This window comes from Lutra lutra, chromosome 9 (assembly GCF_902655055.1).
Source record: "Lutra lutra chromosome 9, mLutLut1.2, whole genome shotgun sequence".
Taxonomy (NCBI): domain Eukaryota; kingdom Metazoa; phylum Chordata; class Mammalia; order Carnivora; family Mustelidae; genus Lutra; species Lutra lutra.
The window spans coordinates 37288936-37309271 of NC_062286.1; the positions used below are offsets into that span (position 1 = coordinate 37288936).

General features: G+C 43.2%; 2 protein-coding genes and 1 long non-coding RNA gene across 6 annotated transcripts in view; 2 read left to right on the forward strand and 1 right to left on the reverse strand.

Annotated features, from left to right (window-relative positions):
* Window positions 1–3314, forward strand: part of MERTK (MER proto-oncogene, tyrosine kinase) — a 113647-nt gene extending 110333 nt beyond the window's left edge. The window contains exon 19 of the mRNA XM_047744175.1: window positions 2266–3314. Within this exon, the coding sequence (XP_047600131.1) occupies window positions 2266–2764 (499 nt within the window). The 3' untranslated portion in view covers window positions 2765–3314. The remainder of the gene's footprint in view (window positions 1–2265) is intronic.
* On the reverse strand, window positions 551–18037 carry LOC125108409 (uncharacterized). Of its 3 annotated transcripts, XR_007129894.1 has the most exons (4): window positions 17901–18037; window positions 3332–3506; window positions 1450–1563; window positions 551–646 (listed from the first exon to the last, which is right to left on the reverse strand). It is a non-coding gene; the product is annotated as an uncharacterized LOC125108409 (long non-coding RNA). The 3 variants fall into 3 exon arrangements; XR_007129895.1 differs by lacking the exon at window positions 1450–1563; XR_007129893.1 differs by lacking the exon at window positions 551–646 and having other exon boundaries at window positions 1326–1563.
* The window catches only part of TMEM87B (transmembrane protein 87B), a 53442-nt gene continuing 51067 nt past the window's right edge, over window positions 17962–20336 (forward strand). For both annotated transcript variants that reach the window (XM_047744176.1, XM_047744177.1), the window contains exon 1: window positions 17962–18120. In XM_047744176.1, the coding sequence (XP_047600132.1) occupies window positions 17962–18120 (159 nt within the window). The remainder of the gene's footprint in view (window positions 18121–20336) is intronic.

A 20336-nucleotide genomic window follows, 5' to 3' on the forward strand; every position in this document is an offset into this window, starting at 1 on the left:
GTGTCTGGATGGCTCAGTCGGTTAAGTGTCTGCCTTCGGCTCAGGTCATGATCCCAGGGTCCCATGATCAAGCCCCACATTGGGCTTCCTGCTCAGTAGGGAGTCTGCTTCTCCCTCTGCCCCTCACCCCACTTGTGCTGTCTCTCTCACTAGCTCTCTCTCAAATAATTAAAATCCTCAAAAATAAATAAGTTTCAAAATGATATTGCTACTTTGCTACATGAAAAAAATGATAGATTATTCAAATGCTTTCTCCTAAGACCTGGAAATATTGAAAGTAAGTTAGATAACACAGCCCCTTGATGAAGGAATGGAAAGGAGAATGTGTCTCTAAGGACAGAATGCCTCAAAGCTCATCTCGGAATGCCAACAGTCAAGGCTTTGTTGGGGGGTGGGGGGAGTCATGCAAATTGATTTATACCACAAAAACCATGAAAATGGAAACAAAAACTGTTTGTCAAGTCTAAGTAACCATCTACTGAAGTTTTATAAAGACAGAGAGAGGCAAAAGCACCGTGAAGGAAAATCAGGGTTCTCAGCCGGGGGAATGTGCCTCAGTGTCCTGTTTTCATGGCCGGCACCCTTTGTAGGCATAGTGCTTTGCAGATTTCCACCTCCCAGAAGCATCCACAAGTATTGTTAGAGGCTGCAAAAGTAAACAAGTGAAAAAATATTGTTAGACACGTCCGTAGATGAGATCTGCCCATGTGTGAAGGACCACATCTAGTAAAATTAGCCAAAGCGGGGCTTTATTCTTTAGCCTAAGAAGGAGCCACTGAGTGGCTCAGTGGGTTAAGCCTCTGCCTTCGGCTCAGGTCATGATATCAGGGTCCTGGGATTGAGCCCGCATCAGGCTCTCTGCTCAGCGGCAGCCTGCTTCCCCCTCTCCCTCTGCCTGGCTCTCTGCCTACTTGTGATCTCTGTCAAATAAATAAATAAAATCTTAAAAAAAAAAAAAAGAATTTAGCCAAAGGATCTACATCACGTGTTCAGTGTAAAATACAGGAATTGCATATTTATGTTCGTAAGATCGCATCTACTCCATGTGTCAGATGATTTAAATTGGGTTGTTTTCATATCCAGTGACACGAATATCAATTTCTGAAAACAGGACAGAATCAAAATGAAATGATGGTATAACTCACTCTTCATCTCTGGCCAGTAGTTCCTAATTTGGCCATCTCTGTTTTATTGTGCTCATAATTCCTTTTTTTTTTTTAAGATTTATTTATTTATTTTGACAGAGTTTACAAGTAGGCAGAAGGCAGACAGGGAGAGAGGAGGAAGCAGGCTCCCTGCTGAGCAGAGAGGCCTGATGCGGGGCTCGATCCCAGGATCCTGAGATCATGACCTGAGCCGAAGGCAGAGGCTTAACCCACTGAGCCACCCAGGCGCCCAGTTGTGCTCATAATTCTTAATTCTATCAAACACTGGGAATGAAGAAGCTACCCGGAAGAGCCAGTTGTCTGTACAGAACACAGCACAGGGGCCATGAGCTCCTGGGAGTAGGAGTTGTCCAGTCAGAGGCTGGTTCCCCTCCCATCCACACAGCCGTGGTGGCATCTGTAACGTCCCAGAGCCCGTTCTCATTTTCACTGCAGTATAACAATGACAGGGCTGTTGAGAAGATTCAGTGTAGTGACACACACAAAACGCCCAGCCCTGTGAGGTAGACATCCTTCACCACTTTAGCCCCTGCCCCAGGGCCCAGCTAACACAGCTCTCCTGGCTGCAGTCCCAGTTTGATGGTATAGAACTGGGGTTAGCATACTTTCTCTATAAAGTGCCAAATGATACATATTTTTGATTTTGCAGCCCATGTGGTTCTGTAACAACTACTCGACTCTGCCATGATAACAGAAGCAGCTGTAGACAATATGTCAACAAATAAATGTAGCTGTGTTCCAATAAAACTTTATTTACAAAACAGACAATGGATTGGACTTAGCCCGTGGGCCATATGGTTTGCCAACCTCTAGCATGAAGGGAGGACCTGAAATAGTCCTGTTTCACAACATTAGATATAATTGCCACATAAGTTCTGTATTCCTGGGGCCAGAGAATCACTTATTACATACCCATGGGACATTTATAAAACTGAACAAATATTATGCCATGAGCAAACCACAGTAAATTTACTAGAGGTAGAATTAGTGTGGATTAAAATGTGACGGAATCAAAGAATAGGTGAAAACAAGGTGTGGACTGCACTCAGGGCTCCGGGTGCTGGGCCGAGAAATAACTCACGCTTCTGTATGCTTGTAGGTATGAAATAATGCATTCTTGCTGGAGAGCTGAGCCCTTGGACCGACCTACCTTTTCCATGTTGAGGCTGAAGCTAGAAAAGCTCTTGGAAAGTTTGCCTGAAGTTCAGGACAAAGCTGATGTCATTTACATCAACACACAGTTTCCCGAGAGTTGTGAGGACCCTGGAGAGGGCCCCGCCCTTGCTCAGCTAGACATGAATATTGATCTTGACTCTATTATTGGTTCTTGTACTCCCAGTGCGGCTGTCAGCATCGTGACGGCAGAAGTTCACGAGAACAGACCTCAGGAGGAAAGGTACATCCTGAACGGGGGCAATGAGGAATGGGGAGATCTGGCTTCTGCCGCCCCGGAAAAGAACTGTGTTCTGCCAGAGGACAGACTTGTAAAAAATGGAGTCTCCTGGTCCCAGTCCAGCACACTGCCCTTGGGGAGCCCATCACCAGATGGACTTTTATTTGCCGACAACTCCTCAGAAGACTCAGAAGTCCTCATATGAGGAGAGCCGAGAGACATTCCCAACTCAAGGCAATTCTTCTGCTTTGGGAGAATCCCTGTACACTCCATGTTTTTGGAATCTGTCTTCCTTTCCCAATTGAATGCCATGGTCCTAAAGCACCAGGTGAATGTTGTCAAGTAAGTCATCGTGAAAAATACATAATATATATTTATTTAAAGAGAAAGTACGTATATATGTATATGCTGGAAAGAGAAAAGATCTATTTTAATAAAAGTTGACTTATTTCATGTTGCTTCCCTTGCAGATCTAAAATTTACACTTTAACAGCCTCATCTCTACAGCTGTTCCCTGGTATTAACATTAGCACAGAGTCAGTGTATTTTTTTAAAGTCCTTTTCTTTTTTATGACCATTAAGTGTTAAAATAATTGGTAAAATGAAATGATGTATTTGACTTTGCTTCTGGTCTTATGAAAAATCTGATATTCTTACATGAATCACCTATTTGCTAAGAATGATTTATTTAATATTTAAAGTTTTATAACTGATTAATTCTTTGATAGGACTTCTTAATAAATATGAATGAGGAAGGATGTGTCATACTTACTTGGAAAAAGAGTGGTCACTGACCAGCAGCCTCTGTGTCTTTGCAAAAGGAATTCCCTTTAATGCCTGGCCCTCTATGCAGTCGCTTTGACCGATCTTAGCATTATTCTATCAGGATATGGAAAAACCACTCCAGAGTCCAAAGATGAAGAGCAAAAAATATGGAAAAGTACAATCTGGGTGGAAAGATTTAAAATAACTTGTTAGAAGAGAGTTGGACAGGTGGAGCGCTTTTCTGTTGGAGAGTCGCAACTTGCAGGAGGTAGACATGGACCATGGACAGGGTCTACCCCTGCTTGGAACTCGGTGCCTCTGAGTTCACATCCAGGCCCTGCTGTGTCTTGGCAGCCAGTGTTCCTGGAGCACTTGCTGTGTTTCGAGCACTTTACGTGAACTGCCCTATTTAATCTGTACAACACTACCATGGGTACCGATGCCATCATCACGGATGGGCCAGGAATCCGAGGCTGGAGACGCTGAGTAACCTGCTGTGGGCCACATCTAGGGAGCGGTGCAGCCAGAATTCTAGAGCCAAGTAATATGATTCTGGCTGGTACAGCACATGATTCGGGTCTTTGCTCCAGAGCCCCTTGACCTTTTAATTGTATCTAATAAACACCTAGGTAGCACTTACTGTGTGGCCACACATAGCACTCATTTCATCCTAATAACACCCCCAGCAGGTACGTACTACTGTTCTCTCCACTTCACAGATGGGCAGGCTGAGGCAGGGAGACCCTAACTTACTCTCCTGGTGAAGGCAATAGACAGACGGCAGTGTGAGCATTGATTCCTCGGGCCTGTTGCTGCCCACTTGGGAGCAGCCTCACCCAAGTTGCCGCAGGCTGTGAGGATCTGTGTGGGCGCTGGCCACACAGGGTGTGGCCCCCACAGCCTGGGTCCTGGTCTTGGCTGCCAACCCAGGAGCCCCAGACTCTAGCAGGAGCCCGTTTCACTGTTGCTATGAAATGCTCCATACAAGAAAGTTCTGAGGGCTTGAAAAGGATCTGCATTGTAGAAAAAGCTAGCATTACATTTTATCAGTGAACAAGCAAAAAAAAAGGGGGGGGACTGTTAAAACCTATAAAGATAATAGATAATTTCTGCTGTTAGAAATTTTGGAATGGTTGTTGAAAAAATCCAACAAAAAATTTTATATCACCTACTTGTGCAAAATTTCTTATTGATGGTGACTATCAAGAATATGAATAGTTTGGGGCGCCGGGGTGGTTCAGTCGTTAAGCGTCTGCCTTCAGCTCAGGTCATGATCCCAGAATCCTGGGATCGAGCCCCGCATTGGGCTTCCTGCTCAGGGGAAGCCTGCTTCCCCCCTCCTACTCTGCCTGCATATGTTCCCTCTCTCACGTCTCTCTCTCTCTCTCTCTTAAAATAAACAAATAAAATCTGAAAAAAAAAGAATGTGAATAGTTCATCATTAAATCCTAGATCGGGAACTGAGTGGCTAGTTCAAGCAAAAAAAACCCACTGTAGTAAGGTATGTTCACATGCATAAGAAAAATAAATTGAAACAATGTTATTGGCAGTTTCATATAAATTTAACATGAAATACCTAAGTTAATATACTTTGTGCTTTATATTTCTGACTATAATTGTACAGTGTAAACACAGATAATAAATAGCTCATCAATGTCCACGGCCCCCCAAATCCTGTCCAGTTTGCTCAGTCTGTACCGTGTGGCCTGAGGAAGGGCCAAGAAGCCTGGACCAGTTCCGCTCCAGAAGAGCGTGGAGAGGTGAGCAAGCTATGGCTTTCTGGCTTTTCTTGAGACATCAACAAACACAGCAGAGAAACTCACTTTTGTCTGTAAACCCACAGCAATGCACCAGGCCCTTGATTAAATGGATGCGATGGGCAGGCACCTTCCCATCCCTACTTCCTTATCCCAGAGGGAAATGAAGATGCGCAACCATATTCCAACATTTCAAATCTCACTGAGAAATGTTTGAAAGTTCTGGAAGAAGTAAGTTTCAGAGAACGCCATCATTGGGAAACTCCTGCACATGAACTGAAAATAGCCTTTTTAAATTCCCTTTTGTAAAACTCAAATTACTCTTGTAAAGTGGCTCTTATGGACAAAAAGGGGGGAGAGAAAACAGAGAGAAACAAATTGGGTCATTGTCTTCGTGTGAGGGGAAGAGGGCAAGAGAATAAACAAATAACCAGAAATACTAGTGACCTACAGGTTGGGACTAGCTCTGCCCTGGGAGGGTTTTTCCTTGCTTCCCTCCCACCCTACCTCCTTCCTTTCCTTTCTTTTCCTTTCCTAAGTAGAAAGCAGAAGTGAAGATCAGAGCCTCCTGAGCTGGGCCACACAGGCAGGGGCAGACGCTGGACAGGAACCAGTCATGTGAATGCTCCTTGACCGTCTAGGTAGGTCACTTGGCCTGCTGGAGCCCGAGTTGTTTTCCATAAGTGTACAGCACAAATCGCAATCCCTTCTCCTGCAACCCCCTGGGTGGTTCTGTAGGAAGGGGAAGGAGGCAAGGTCTTTGAAAGAACTTTATGTCTATTAGAGACTTTTCCCAAATGGAAGCTTCTCCCAATTTTGTTTTTTATGCTGTACAAATTCACCAGTTGTCATCTTAGAAATATTTTCCCTGATTGTGTTATCAACTCCCTCTACGATGACACCAACTCAAAAATAAAAGAATTTCACCATTGCCGGGGATGCACAGAGATGAGGAAGTTGGCAGAGTGAAGGAGACTCGCTGTCATCCCTCACCCCAGATTACTCCGGGGCTCAGAGGCAGGCAACTCTCTATACCCTGATGCCCAGCGGTTCCTCTCCTATCCATCTCATCCTGGAATTTGACTACTGGTGAGCCTCAGTGCCCATCCATCCCCAGATGTGGGTAATGGCAGTAGTGGCCTTTGGACAAGATTGTAGGACCAGAGTTGGGTCTGAGTGCCCTCCCAGGATGGAGGGACTCTCCCTCTGCCTCCATGACCCCAGACCCAGCAGAAGTTCCAGCTCAGGAAACAGGCCAAACCACAGTCTCTTATCTTGCAAGTCAGATTGACTGTAGCCAGACTAATCCTGACTCATGAAAGTCAGGACCTTTGTGACTTCTCCTGGTCAATGGCAAAAACAAGTGAGAACTTCTGCTGAGTCAATGGGAAAATAATGGACCCAAAAATAAACCAGCTATGACAGCAACTTAACTTCTCTGAAGACATGGAGTTACCTTAGGTGACAAATGAAAAAATGGGAAGTTTTGTTTTCTTTAATGAACATTTCTGTAAAGCATGATGTTTCTACATGTAGATTTTATCCTCTCTTTTAAAGCTCCCAGAACAGAAGTAAAACTGCCCTCTGTTTCATGTGAGCCTGTCTAAATTACCTAAATTAATTATATTTAAATATAATGAGGGGTGCCTGAGTGGCTTAGCTGATTAAGCGTGGGACTTGGTTTTGGCTCAGGTGGGGATCTCAGTGTCCTCGGATTGTTGGGCTCCACGCTCAGTGTAGACCATATTTGTCCCTCTCCCTCCCCCCTCTGCTCCTTTCCACCTACCCCAGTAAATAAATAAAATCTTTAAAACAAAAACTTTAAAAAAAAAATAATGTTTAGGAGTGCCTGGGTGGCTCAGTCATTAAGCATCTGCCTTCGGCTCAGGTCATGATCCCAGGGTCCTGAGATTGAGCCCCGCATTGGGCTCCCTGCTCAGCGGGACGCCTGCTTCTCCCTCTCCCACTCCCCCGGCATGTGTTCTCTGTCTTGCTGTGTCTCTCTCTGTCAAATAAATAAAATCCTTTTTTATAAAGGGTAATGATTATTTCTAGATGCTGTAACCCAAAGACCACTACCTCAGAATATTTTCATGTACATCATCTTCTACTGAAATGGGATTCCATGTGTAGATACTTGAAAGAGCAACTTGATTGTTCTATACATTAACCCTTCCTACGTTTTAAGGACACGAGAATATGAAATTAATTCGTGGACTTATCGAGACTGCACAGTTATAAATTCTAACCAAGGCAGTGTTTTCAAACAACAGTCCTGTGAGGCCACATATAATCAATTCATCCATTTACTAATATTCCCTGAGAAGAAGGCTTTTTTCTGGACATTGGGATTTGCAAAGAACAGCCTTGCTGTCTTGAATAACAGTCTAGAGGAGGGAACACAGGGCTTTAGATGAATACTTTCTTTTAAAAAATATTCCTCAGAATGCTCTGACTTGCACATTTTGTTGAAGCCAAGCCCGCAGATGATGTTTAGACTCCAACAAACCTCAGAACTAGAGAACACGTGCTTTCGCTGGAAGCAGGCCCTCAGGCCCTGCCCTGTCAAACTTAAAATTAAAGGGCCATTTGCAGGAGTTTGAAAACCAAAGTTCCATTATACCACAATGGTCTGGGCAGTTCAAGAGAATGTAGACTGCCACTTAAACTCCACGAGTCCTGATGGCTTCTTTTAACATAGTTTCTCCAAGTATAGAAAATAATTTCTTGTTACATAAATCCATAGTTTTCCAATCTTTTCTTTCTATACTTCACGTTAGAGTATCTCTACTGATCTATCTTCAGATTCAACTGTTCTTTCTTCTGCTGGCTCACATCTGCTCTGAGTCCTTCTGGAGAGTTTTTCATCTCAGTAATTGTACCTTTAAAAAAAATTGTTTTTATGTTAACTCTGCCCCCAGTGTGGGGCTTGAACTCACGACTCCGAGATCAAGAGCTGCATGCTGTACCAGCTGGGCCAGCCAGGTGCACCTCAGTAATTGTACTTTTAACTCCGAATGTGCCACTTTTCTTTTAATAACTTGTATTTCTTTGTATTCTCTATTTGATTTCTAGTTTAAAAAAAATTTTTTTTTAAGATTTTATTTATTCATTTGACAGAAAGAATTCACAAGCAGGCAGAGAGAGAGAGAGAGGAAGGGAAGCAGGCTCCCCGCCAAGCAGAGAGCCCAATGCGGGGCTCGATCCCAGAATCCCGGGATCATGACCTGAGCCGAAGGCAGAGGCTTTAACTCACTGAGCCACCCAGGTGCCCCTCTAGTTAAAAATTTTTAAGCATAATTTTCTTTAGTTCTTTGAACATATTTATAAATAGATGCTTTTAAAATAATAAAATGCCTACCAAATCTGTCATCTGGGCCTCTCAGGGACAATTCCTACTGACTACTTTTTTTTTCTGTGTATGAGTTAACTTGTTCATTGCATGTTTCACATATTTTTTGTTGAAACTGGATATCTCAGATTATATATAACAGCAACTATAGATTCTATTTGTTCCTCCTTCCAGAGGTGGTTGTTATTACTGTGTGTTTTCTCATTTGTTTAATGGCTTGCCTGAATTAATCCTATAGACTGTTTCTCCTCCAATGCTTGGCTACTGATGCCTCTGCTTAGTTAATTTTTTTTTAAAAGATTTTATTTATTTATTTGACAGAGAGAGATCACAAGTAGACGGAGAGGCAGGCAGAGAGAGAGAGAGAGAGAGAGAGGGAAGCAGGCACCCTGCTGAGCAGAGAGCCCTGCTTAGTTAATTTTTAAAAGTTATTCCCGGGACGCCTGGGTGGCTCAATTGGTTGAGCAGCTGCCTTCGGCTCAGGTCATGATCCCAGCGTCCTGGGATTGAATCCCACATTGGGCTCCTTGCTCGTCAGGGAACCTGCTTCTCCCTCTGCCTCTGCCTGCCGTTCTGTCTGCCTGTGCTCGCTCTCTCTCCCTCTCTCTCTCTGACAAATAAATAAATAAAATCTTTAAAAAAAAAAGTTATTCTTGTTTTCATTTTTTAAGTCTGGCTTTTAGGGATGTCATCCCTGGGTCAGCATGGTTTAGATTACTAAACATTGCTGTACTTAAACATCATGAGGCAATAAAGCCTCTACCTTTTGTAGAAAGGTATTTGTTTATATATATAAAATATGTATATAAATATATAAACAATATTTGTTTATAGATCTGTCTACAGCTTGGAGAATATATCCCAAATTCAGGAAATTTACAAGTTTGCCCTGCATTCACAGTGTTCCCTGTTCAGCCAGTGATAAGTGCTTCACTAAATGTGAGTGGATTAAACATTCTAATTGAAAAGACAGAGATCATTAGGCTGGATAAAGAGGGACTTATATCTAGAAATATAAATAATTCTTACAACTCAACAATACAAAGACAACCTAATTTTTAAAAGGGAAAAAACCCCACTTTTTAAAAGGGCAAAGGATTTGAATATATACTTTTCCTAAGAAAATATATAACAGCCAATGAACACATGAAAACATATTCAACATCATTAGTCATTAGGAAAATGTAAATCAAAACCACAGTGAGGGGGCACCTGGCTGGCTCCGTTGGTGGAGCATGCAACTCTTGATATCAGGGTTGTGAGTTCAAGCCCCACACTGAATGTAGAGAATACTTACAAATAAAATATTTAAAAGGAAATAATGGTAACATACTATCACACAGGTACTAGAATGGCTATAATCCAAAAGACAGTTAATGAAAAGTGTTGGTAAGGATGTGGAGAAATTGGAACCCTCATACATTGCTGATGAGATTACAGAATACTATAGCAGCTTTAAAAAACAGCTTGGCAGTTCCTCAAATAGTTAAAATATAGATTTACATTATGACCCACCAGTTGCATTCCTAGGTGTATATCCAAGAGAATTGAAAAGAGGTTCACACAGTAACTTTATACACAAATATTCATAGCAGTGCTATTCATAATAACCAAAAGGTGGAAACAACCTGAATGCTCATCAGTGGATGACGAATGGATAAACAAAATGTGGGATATCTATACCATGGAAGATTATTCAGCCATAATGTACTGATATATGATACAATGTGGATTAACTCTGAAAATAAGTTGAGTGAAAGAAGCTAATCACAAAGGACCACATACTGTGTGATTCCATTTATGTGAAATATCCACAACAGGCAAATCCATACAGACAGTAAGTAGATTAATGTTTGCCTGGGGCTGGCAGAGGAGAGAACAAAAAATGACTGCTAATGGATTCAAGGTTTCTTTTGGGGTTGACTATAATTATGGGTGTTTATAGATTTCCATCTAGTTCTTCCTTCACTCATTTTAAACTCTGTTATTAGGTGCATAAGTATATAGGATTATTGTTTCCTTCAGATGAAGTGATCCCTTTAACATTATAACATTACCTTCCTTATATCCCTCAAAATATTCTCTGCTGTGAAATCTACTTTGTCTGATGTTAGTATAGTCATTCTAGCTTTCCTCTCATACAACTTTCATGCTTTTCAATTTTACCTATTTGCATTTTTTATATTTAAAGTGCCTTCCATGTAGGCAACATACAGTTGGTTTTTCTTTTTTTTTCCAACCGATCTGACATCACTGTCTTTTACTTAATTAGACCACTGGCATCTAATATGATTATTGATACGGTTGGTTTACAAGCAACCATCTTGTTATTTGTTTTGTATTTGTCCTATCTGTGTTTTATTCCCTTTATCTATTTTTTTCTGCCTTCTTTTGGAATAATAAAATATTTTTTATAATTCCATTTCACCTCCCATCAGTTTTTGTTCTTCTAGTGATTATCTTAAGATTTATAGTTATATACTTAACTTATCAGTCTCTGTTCAAGTGATATATCATGTATAGTATAAAAATCATATAATAGTATATTTCCACTTCTCCAGTCCTGGGCATTATGCTATTGAGGCATGGATTTTATTTCACACATGTGATAAACCCAAAAATAGTGTTATTATGTTTGTTTAAGTAGTAAAATATCTGTTAAAGATATTTCAATTATAAGATCTTATAATGTTGTTACCATTTCCACTGCTCTTAATTCCTTTGTGTGAATCCAGTCTCCCACCTAGAATCATCTTCTGGACATTTCTTCTCAAGGCTGGTCTTCTCACGATTAATTCCTTTGGCTTTTATAAATCTGAAAATGACTATTTTTTTTTTAACAATTCTTTTTTTTTAAAGGTTTTTATTTATTTATTTGTCAGAGAGAGAGAGAACACAAGCAGAGGGAGCGGCAGGCAGAGGGAGAAGCAGGCTCATCACTGAGCAAGGAGCCCAATGCGGGACTTGATCCCAGGACCCTGAGATCATGACCTGAGCTGAAGGCAGACATTTAACCAAATGAGACACCCAGGTGTCCCTGAAAATGACTGTTTCTCATTTGTTTTGAAAGATATTTCTGCTGAGTATTGATTTCTAGATTGAAAAAAAATTTTTCTCTCAATACTTCTAAAATGTTTCTCCATTGTCTTCTTATTTGTATTGTTTCTGACAAGAAATTTATGTCATTCTTATCTCTTTGGGGTTTTTTTTTTTTTTTTGTATATAACACATCCTCTTTTTTTTTTTTTTTTTGCCTTTAAAAAAAAAAGATTTACTTACTAATTTTAGAGAATGACAGAGAGAGTGCAATCAGAAGGAGAGGCAGAGGGGGAGGTAGAGATAGAATCCTCAGACTACTCAGTGAGTACGGAGGCTGATGTGGGGCTTGATCCCAGGACCCTGAGATCACGACCTGAGCCAAAATCAACAGTCGCCACTTAATTGACTGAACCACCCAAGTGCCCCCTTTTTCTTTGCTTTTAAAATCTTTTTCTTTATCACTGATTTTATGCATTTGCTTATGATATGCTTTGGTGTAATCTTTGGATTTCTTCTGTTTGCCTTTAATTATCTTCTTGGATCTGTGAGTTTATAGTTTTTATCAAGTTTGAGAAAATTTCAGCCATTATTTATTCAAAAATTTTTTCTGACCCTCCCTTCTTTTGGGATTCCAGTTACACATATATTGGGCCACTTGACTACACACTGATCCTCGCTGCTCACTGATGTTTAATATTTTTTCATTCTTTTTTCTTTTCTAAGATTTTGATTAGTTTTTATTCCTATGTCTTCAAGTTCACTAATGTTTCCTTCTAGAGTAGCCAATCTGTCATTAATTCCATCCAGAATATTTTTTATCTCATGCATTGTATTTTGCATTGCCAGAAACTTAATTTGGTCTTTTTTCTATTTTCCATGTCTCTACTTAACTTTTGAACGTATGGAATTAAGTTACAATAACTTTTGGGGAGCCTGGGTGGCTCAGTCGGTTGGTTGTCTGCCTCCGGTTTAGGTCATGGTCCCAGTGTCCTGGGACTGAGTTCTGCATTGGGCTCCCTGCTTGGCAGGGAGGTCCACTTCTCCCTCTCTTCTGCCCCTGCTGTGTGCTCTCTCTCTCACACTCTCTCTCAAATAAATGGATAAAATCTTTAATAAAAAGTTACAATAAGGGGCTGCCTGGGTGGCTCAGTGGGTTAAGCCTCTGCCTTCGGCTCAGGTCATGATCTCAGGGTCCTGGGATCAAGTCCCGCATCGGGCTCTCTGCTAGGCGGGGAGCCTGCTTCGTCCTCTCTCTCTCTCTCTCTCTACTTGTGATCTCTCTCTATCAAATAAATAAAATCTTAAAAAAAAAAGTTACAATAATTTTTAATATTCTTTTCTGCTCATTTTGACATGTCAGTTCTAGATCAGTTTCAATTTTTTTCTCTTCTTCTTTTTTTTTTTAAGATTTTATTTATTTATTTGACAGAGAGAAATCACAAGTAAGCAGAGAGGCAGGCAGAGAGAGAGGAGGAAGCAGGCTCCCTGCTGAGCAGAAAGCCCGATGCGGGGCTTGAACCCAGGACCTGGGATCATGACCCGAGCCGAAAGCAGCGGCTTAACCCACTGAGCCACCCAGGCGCCCCCAATTTTTTTTCTCTTCTTATGTCTTATATTTTCCTGATTCTTTGCATACCTGGTAACTTTTTTTTTAACATTTTATTTATTTATTTGACAGACAGAGATCACAAGTTGGCAGAGAGGCAGGCAGAGAGAGAGGAGGAAGCAGGCTCTCTGGTGAGCAGAGACCCCAATGTGGGGCTCGATCCCAGGACCCTGAGACCATGACCTGAGCCGATGGCGGAGGCCTTAACCCACTGAGCCACCCAGGCACCCCACATACCTGGTAACTTTTTTTCTTTTTAATATTTTATTTATTTATTTGACAGAGAGAGAGATCACAAGTAGGCAGAGAGGCAGGCAGAGGGAGAGGGGGAAGCAGGCTCCCTGCCGAGCAGAGAGCCTGATGCGGGGCTCCATCCCAAGACCCTGAGACCATGACCTGAGCTGAAGGCAGAGGCTCAACCCACTGAGCCACCCAGGTGCCCCTACCTGGTAACTTTTAATAGGATGACAAACATTGTGATTTGATTTTCTAGGGTGCTGGAGATTTTTTATAATACCTATAAATATCCTTAAGTTCTGTTCTTGGACACACTTTTTTGGAAACTATTTTACCTTTTAGGTCTTGCTTTTAAGATTTGTTCATTGGGTTTAAGAGCCTTATTTAATTTGGGACTGTTAAGTCTCCATTGTCGGGGCAAAAAAATTTCGAGAACTCTAGAAAATGCCCTATAAATCTGTGAAATGCCCTGGGTTAGCTGGTCAGAGCAGGCACTATTCCCAGCCTTTCGGGTACTGTTCCTTCTTGGCAAATCTTTTCTTGGCATCAGGCAGTTTCTTCCCATGTGGAAACTGATCAGTTCTTGCTGAAGATTTGAGGAGAACCATCTAGAGATCCCAAGGTTCCCTCATTGTACAGCTCTTTCCTCTCCATATTCAGTCCTACAAACCAGCATTGGATCCCATCTTCTACCCTCTGGGAATCTGCTAGGTCTGCTTTGGTTTCTCTTCCCATATTTTGATCTGGAAACTTTCTTAAGCTAGTAAGCTGGACCAATAAGAGGGCCTGATTTAATTAATCTATCTATCTATTTAATTCTTATGGAATGTGATAATTGTCCATTACCTGCTGTCCAGTGTCTTGAAAACTGTTGTTTCATATATTTGGTGTTTATTGTTTTTTTTTTTTTAAAGATTTTATTTATTTATTTGACAGACAGAGATCACAAGTAGGCAGAGAGGCAGGCAGAGAGAGAGGAAGGGAAGCAGGCTCCCTGCTGAGCAGAGAGCCTGACGCAGGACTCGATCCCAGGACCCCGAGATCATGACCCGAGCCGAAGGCAGCGGCCCAACCCACTGAGCCACCCAGGCGCCCTATTGTTGTTGTTTTAAGCAGGAGGGTAACTTGGTCCCTACTGCTCCATCTAGCAGAAGTCTCTAACGAATTTTTATAAATTTTTTAAAGATTTTACTTATTTATTGAGAGAGATAGCAAGAGAGAGCATGAGCAGGGAGGAAAGGGAGAAGCAGGCTGGGGCTGGATCCCAGGACCCTGAGATCATGACCTGAGCTGAAGGCAGCCACTTAACTGACTGAACCACCCAAGCACCCTAAAAACTTTTTTTTTATTACGGAAAATTTCAAACTTACACAAAAATAAACAGGATAGTCATGTAAATGCCCCTGTATCTATCTCCAGGTCTTAGAAAATGTTCAACCCATGGCCAGTCTTGTTTTGTCTGTGTCCCCACTCACTTCTCTCCTTCTTATATTATTTTAAAGAAAATCCCAGACATCATATATAAATCATATAAATATTTCAGGATGAGTTTCTGCAGGGTCCTTGTCAGTGCCCTGCCCATATTCCTCCTGTTCTTTCACTTCAGTGTGGCTGAACTGACTCTAGCTCTCATTGCCTGCATCTCTTTGCTTAAAGGCTTTCCTCAAAAGCGGGGAGAACTACTGTGTCCTGCTCATAGTAGATTGGAACTGCCAGTGTCATTGGTGTACCCCCGACCCCACAGGGACAGATCATAACCAAGGACTAACAGGTATGAAGATATGGATATCTCAGCTCCTTCATCCCTAGTGAGATGATTACGAGGCATGCGTTTCACACTTTTTCCTAAGTTTCTCAATGAGATTACATTCCCTTTGCCCACAGTAGTAGCTGATGTGATAATGCCCCCTTTATTATCTGTATCATCTCTGTGTCCCATTTGCTCACTCCCTGTATCAGTTTTTCCGGGCTGCCATAACAAAGTACCACAGACTGGGCGACTTAACATAATTTATTTTCTCATCATTGTAGAAACTAGAAGTCTGACATCAAGGTGTCAGAGTTCAAGGTGTCAGCAGGGTTGGTCTCTTCTGAACCTCTCTCCTTGGCTTATAGATAGATGACTGTCTTCTCCCTGTGTCTTCACGTGGTCTTTGTGTGTGGGTGCGCATCCCTGCGTGCGCAGAGGTGCGCGCACACGCATATCTTAATTTCCTCTTCTTATAAGAATGCCAGTCATACTGGAGTAGGGCCCACATATACAACCTCGTTTTCACCTTAATTACCTGTTTTAAGGCCCTATTTCCAAATACAGTCACATTCTGAGGAACTGGGGGTTAAGACTTTAGCATATGAATTTTGGGGGGAAATTCAGTCCATAACACTCCCCTACTGGTGTTTCTTGCATCTCTCAAATGAACTACTTCTCAAATCTTTACCTCAGGGTCTGGTTCTGGGCAAACTCAAAGGAAGGAAATCTCTAAAAGATAAAGGACTCTTGAAAAAAATAACCAAATTACCCTCATACGCTCTTAATATCCATGCTTCAAGGCTTTACCTGTTCTGCCTCGTATAATTGGTTTTTTACATGTGCACATCTTTTTACATTTTTACATCCTCACCAATGATGGCAGAGACTATATGCTGCATTGATCTTATCCCTACCAAGGCAGTGCCTTGGATGCAGGAGATACCAATGTTGCTTGATTTGCTCAAGTCAATGACAGTAGTTTTTTTTTATTATTATTAAGATTTTATTTAATTTATTTATTTGACAGACAGAGATCACAAGTAGACAGAGAGGTAGGTGGGTGGGAGGTGGGGGGCGGGGAGCAGGCTCCCTGCCAAGCAGAGAGCCTGAGGTGGGGCTCGATCCCAGGAACCTGAGATCATGACCTGAGCCGAAGCCAGAGGCTTAACCCACTTAGCCACCCAGGCGCTCCAGTGACAGTAGTTCCAGTCTGCCTTGGAAGCTAGGTTTTTTTTTTTTTTTAAGATTTTATTTATTTATCTGACAGACAGAGATCACAAGCAGACAGAGAGGCAGGCAGAGAGAGAGAGGGAAGCAGGCTCCCTGCTGAGCAGAGAGCCCGATGTGGGACTCGATCCCAGGACCCTGAGATCATGACCTGAGCCGAAGGCAGCGGCTTAACCCACTGAGCCACCCAGGCGCCCCGGAAGCTAGGTTTTAATAAAATAGCCACAAAACCTAAATGACAAAAGTACTTATACTTTAATAATGTAAAATCCTCGCTGAGTCTATTACCAGCAATCTGTACAAATGTGCAATACTTAGCACTAAGGCACACAATATTTGTTGACTGAATTAAGGTTTTAATTATTTTAATCATATATATATATATATATATATATATATATATATAGCATCATCAACTGAAGTTGGAAGTTAAAGACTTCTGGATTACAAAGACATTTATAGTACACGAATTTATAGCAAATATCTTTCAAACTGCTAGTGCCACCTACTGGGTAGGATTGGCCAGTGTTCCAGAAACCTATCTCCTTGTGCTCTCGAATTTTGATGGTTGTAGAACAAGGGGCCTATACGAAGCATTTAGTAAACAATAAAAATCTGACACAATAAAAAAATTATATATAATTACAAGTTTCTTGTGAAAAGGAGCTTTCACAAATTCAATCTTCACATTTATATATGTACATGAACCTCAACTCAGAACTCTGGACTAGACCCTCAGTAATTACTGGCTGAGTAAGTGTCTAGAGTGACTCATAAGGCAGAGAGAGCCTCTTGACTATAAATAAGTTCTATTTTAAGTTATAACAATATTAATCCGGGATTGTATTTTTCCTCTGGACATTACTTACATTTGACAGTAAAGGAGTTCTCTTTGATAGCAAGCTTTCAAAGAAGAAAACGCTGGGCGAAGTACACAATAAGACAGATGTAAGCCCTGCCACTTTCAGCTTTAAGTAACCAGGAGGCTTTATTTGTCTGAAAATTACTAACTGTGCTACCGACGTTACGCTTACAACACAGAGCCTTGGGTTCAGGGACCCTGACCTCAAAGTACTTTCCGGACCACTTTCCATGAATTTAGAGAACAGTTTGTTTCCCTTGAGCTGAGAGGACTGGGTAGGAGCACGTGCAGAGGATGCAAGAAACTGAGACACAAAGAGCAGAAGTTTGACATGAAACCATCCCATACTCTCCACTAAGCTCGGACTACAACCACAGTTAAATCTAGGACCTGAATTTTCGGCTTCAGGCTGGCCCCAGTATGGTCCCGTCCACACCCCGCCTATTCCCGCGGCCCGCCTCCACACTCGGGCCCGGCCCTGAGTCCCGCCTCCCATCCCGCCCCCGCCCCAAATCTAGCCCCGCCTTCCCACTCCGGCCCGGCCCCGAGGCCCGCCTCCACTCTCTGACCCGCCCACCCCTCCTAGCCGTGCTCTAGCTTCTTTAGCTCCACGCCTGCGCCCGGGCCTCAGCCCAGCTTCGCGGGCCCTAACCGGGCCTCATCGCCCAAGCCCAAACCCCCTCGTCCACCTCCCAGTTAGAGACACACCAACCGACCCGAACCCGCCTCCCGGGGGCGGAGCTCACCAGGTGCGGACCCGGGGCGTGGCGGGCGTCTCGGAGCGCCAGGTGCGGCTTCCGTGTCAAGATGGCCGCCGCCTGCCGCATCGGAGCCCGGCTCCAGCCCGGACGCCGCCTTCTTGTCGGGGCTCCGCTGCTTCGCGTCGCCCTCTACCTCCTGTGTTGGGCGCCGGCGGCTGTGGGCGCCGTCCCGGAGCCCGGGCTCTGGGCAGCGACGGTCAACGACGTAAGTGGAGCGTGGAGACCGAGGCGTGGCGCGTCTCGGGCCCTACGGGTCCTTGCGGAGCTCGCTGCGACCCCCGGGCCCGGCCGGGGACTTGTTCATCTGGTCTGTACCCGGCCTGCTCTGGCTCGGTGATACGGTCACTGAGTTTTTCGTCCGTTATGGACCGGGAGAGCCCCCTTCTCCGGCCCGACCTAGGCTGTGGGGAATCCTGTGCATGAGGACGGCTCTCCCTTCTGAGCGCTGGAACTGTTCCTAAGGATCGCCTTCCCGAAGTCCTGGCGCCTGTTGGGCTCTAACGCGTTCTGGCTCGCCCAGGTTCTTGTTTATTCAGACCCGAGCCCCCAGATCCCTTGGCACTCGCTCGGGCCCGCATCTTTGCCATTTGACCCCACCTCGGGCCCGGGTGCAGCCGTAGGGCCACACCCGTGAGGCCACTTTAGACAGGACTTTCCCAGGCTTCACTCAGCATAAACTTAAAAGCCTGTGTGCCGCTTTCGTCTTTCTTTTTTTTTTTTTTTTTTTCTTTAAATAAGGAGGAAACGTGGAGCAGCCACCCCACCCCTTTTTCGCTCTTCTAGGGTTCCTGAATTTCTCTAGGGCTCCTATCATAGTTCTGGGAATGTGTGTGTGGAGATGAGGAGGGATGGATGATTAAGGAGTGCTTGAAAGGCTAGTCTGGAGGCATGAGTGTATGGAAACTTCCTTTCCAGGACAGGCCATTTGAGAACTTGGTATCCAGGAGTCACATGAGATGATGTAGGAACGACGCAGGAGTAGAATTTTGGAAAGCCTTGATGAAGAGGGACAGGAAATCGGGAAGAGGCCTTATCCCTTGCTTTTCTAGTCAGATGATTCAACCAGCTCTGTTTTTTTTTTTTTTTTAAGATTTTATTTATTTATTTGACAGAGATCACAAGTAGGCAGAGAGGCAGGCAGAGAGAGAGAGGAGGAAGCAGGCTCCCCGCAGAGCAGAGAGCCCGATGTGGGGCCTGATCCCAGGACACCGGGATCATAACCTGAGCTGAAGGCAGAGGCTTTAACCCACTGAGCCACCCAGGTGCCCCCCAGCTCTGTTTTAAGATGACTATTTTCCACATGCATTGAAATGCTGTTTGAGCCTTAAAGGCAAAACTTACATTTTGATTTAGTCAAACAGAAAAAATTAGTACCAGGTGCTACCATTTCTTCCAGGATTCTTCTGGGTTGGCGTCCCATTATATGTGTCAGTGACAGAGCGTGCACATCTCTATTATTGAATTTCTCTGAACAGTAAAAAGCAAAACTCAGAGAACCACACTTGTGGTTTCATGCCATTTCTTTAGTGAATGACAATATCATAAACTTAGAGTAAACCATACTGGAAGTGAACAAGCCGTGCACAGATTGTTAAACTACTTGATCATTATCTGCAAAACTCTTGGCCAGCTATACTTTGGGTGGTGAAACTCCAAAGGCCCTGAAGAAAAAATGACTTTACTTTCTGCTTTAGGAAGGTAAATTTTTCCTTGGGTCCTACATCAGATCAGTAGCAGTCCATCAATCTCTTCTTTGTGGATAATACACTGATTTCCCCCCCACCCCATTTCAAGCTGTTAGAATTTGCCCTTAAGAATAAGAAAGGAGGGGTGCCTGGGTGGCTCAGTGGGTTATAGCCTCTGCCTTCGGCTCAGGTCATGATCCCAGGGTCCTGCGATCGAGCCCCACATGGGGCTCTCTGCCCAGCAGGGAGCCTGCTTCCATTCCTCTCTCTCTGCCTGCCTCTCTGCCTACTTGTGATCTCTGTCAAATAAATAAATAAAATCTTAAAAAAAAAAAGAAGAATAAGAAAGGGGAGGGAGGCTCTCATTTATTTGTATTGCAAATGTATTAAGAAGTGCTTCTTTCGGGACGCCTGGGTGGCTCAGTTGGTTAAGCAGCTGCCTTCGGCTCAGGTCATGATCCCAGCGTCCTGGGATCAAGTCCCACATCGGGCTCCTTGCTTGGCGGGGAGCCTGCTTCTCCCTCTGCCTCTGCCTGCCATTCTGTCTGCCTGTGCTCGCTCTCCTCTCTCTCTGACAAATAAATAAAATCTTAAAAAAAAAAAAAAAAAAGAAGTGCTTCTTTCGATTGTAAAGCAAACAAATAGTTTGATCATCTGCTGTGCACAGTGTACTAGACTGGCCATTGTTGTTGCAAAGATGAATTTAAACAACAGTTTCTTCTCTCAAGAAGCTCCT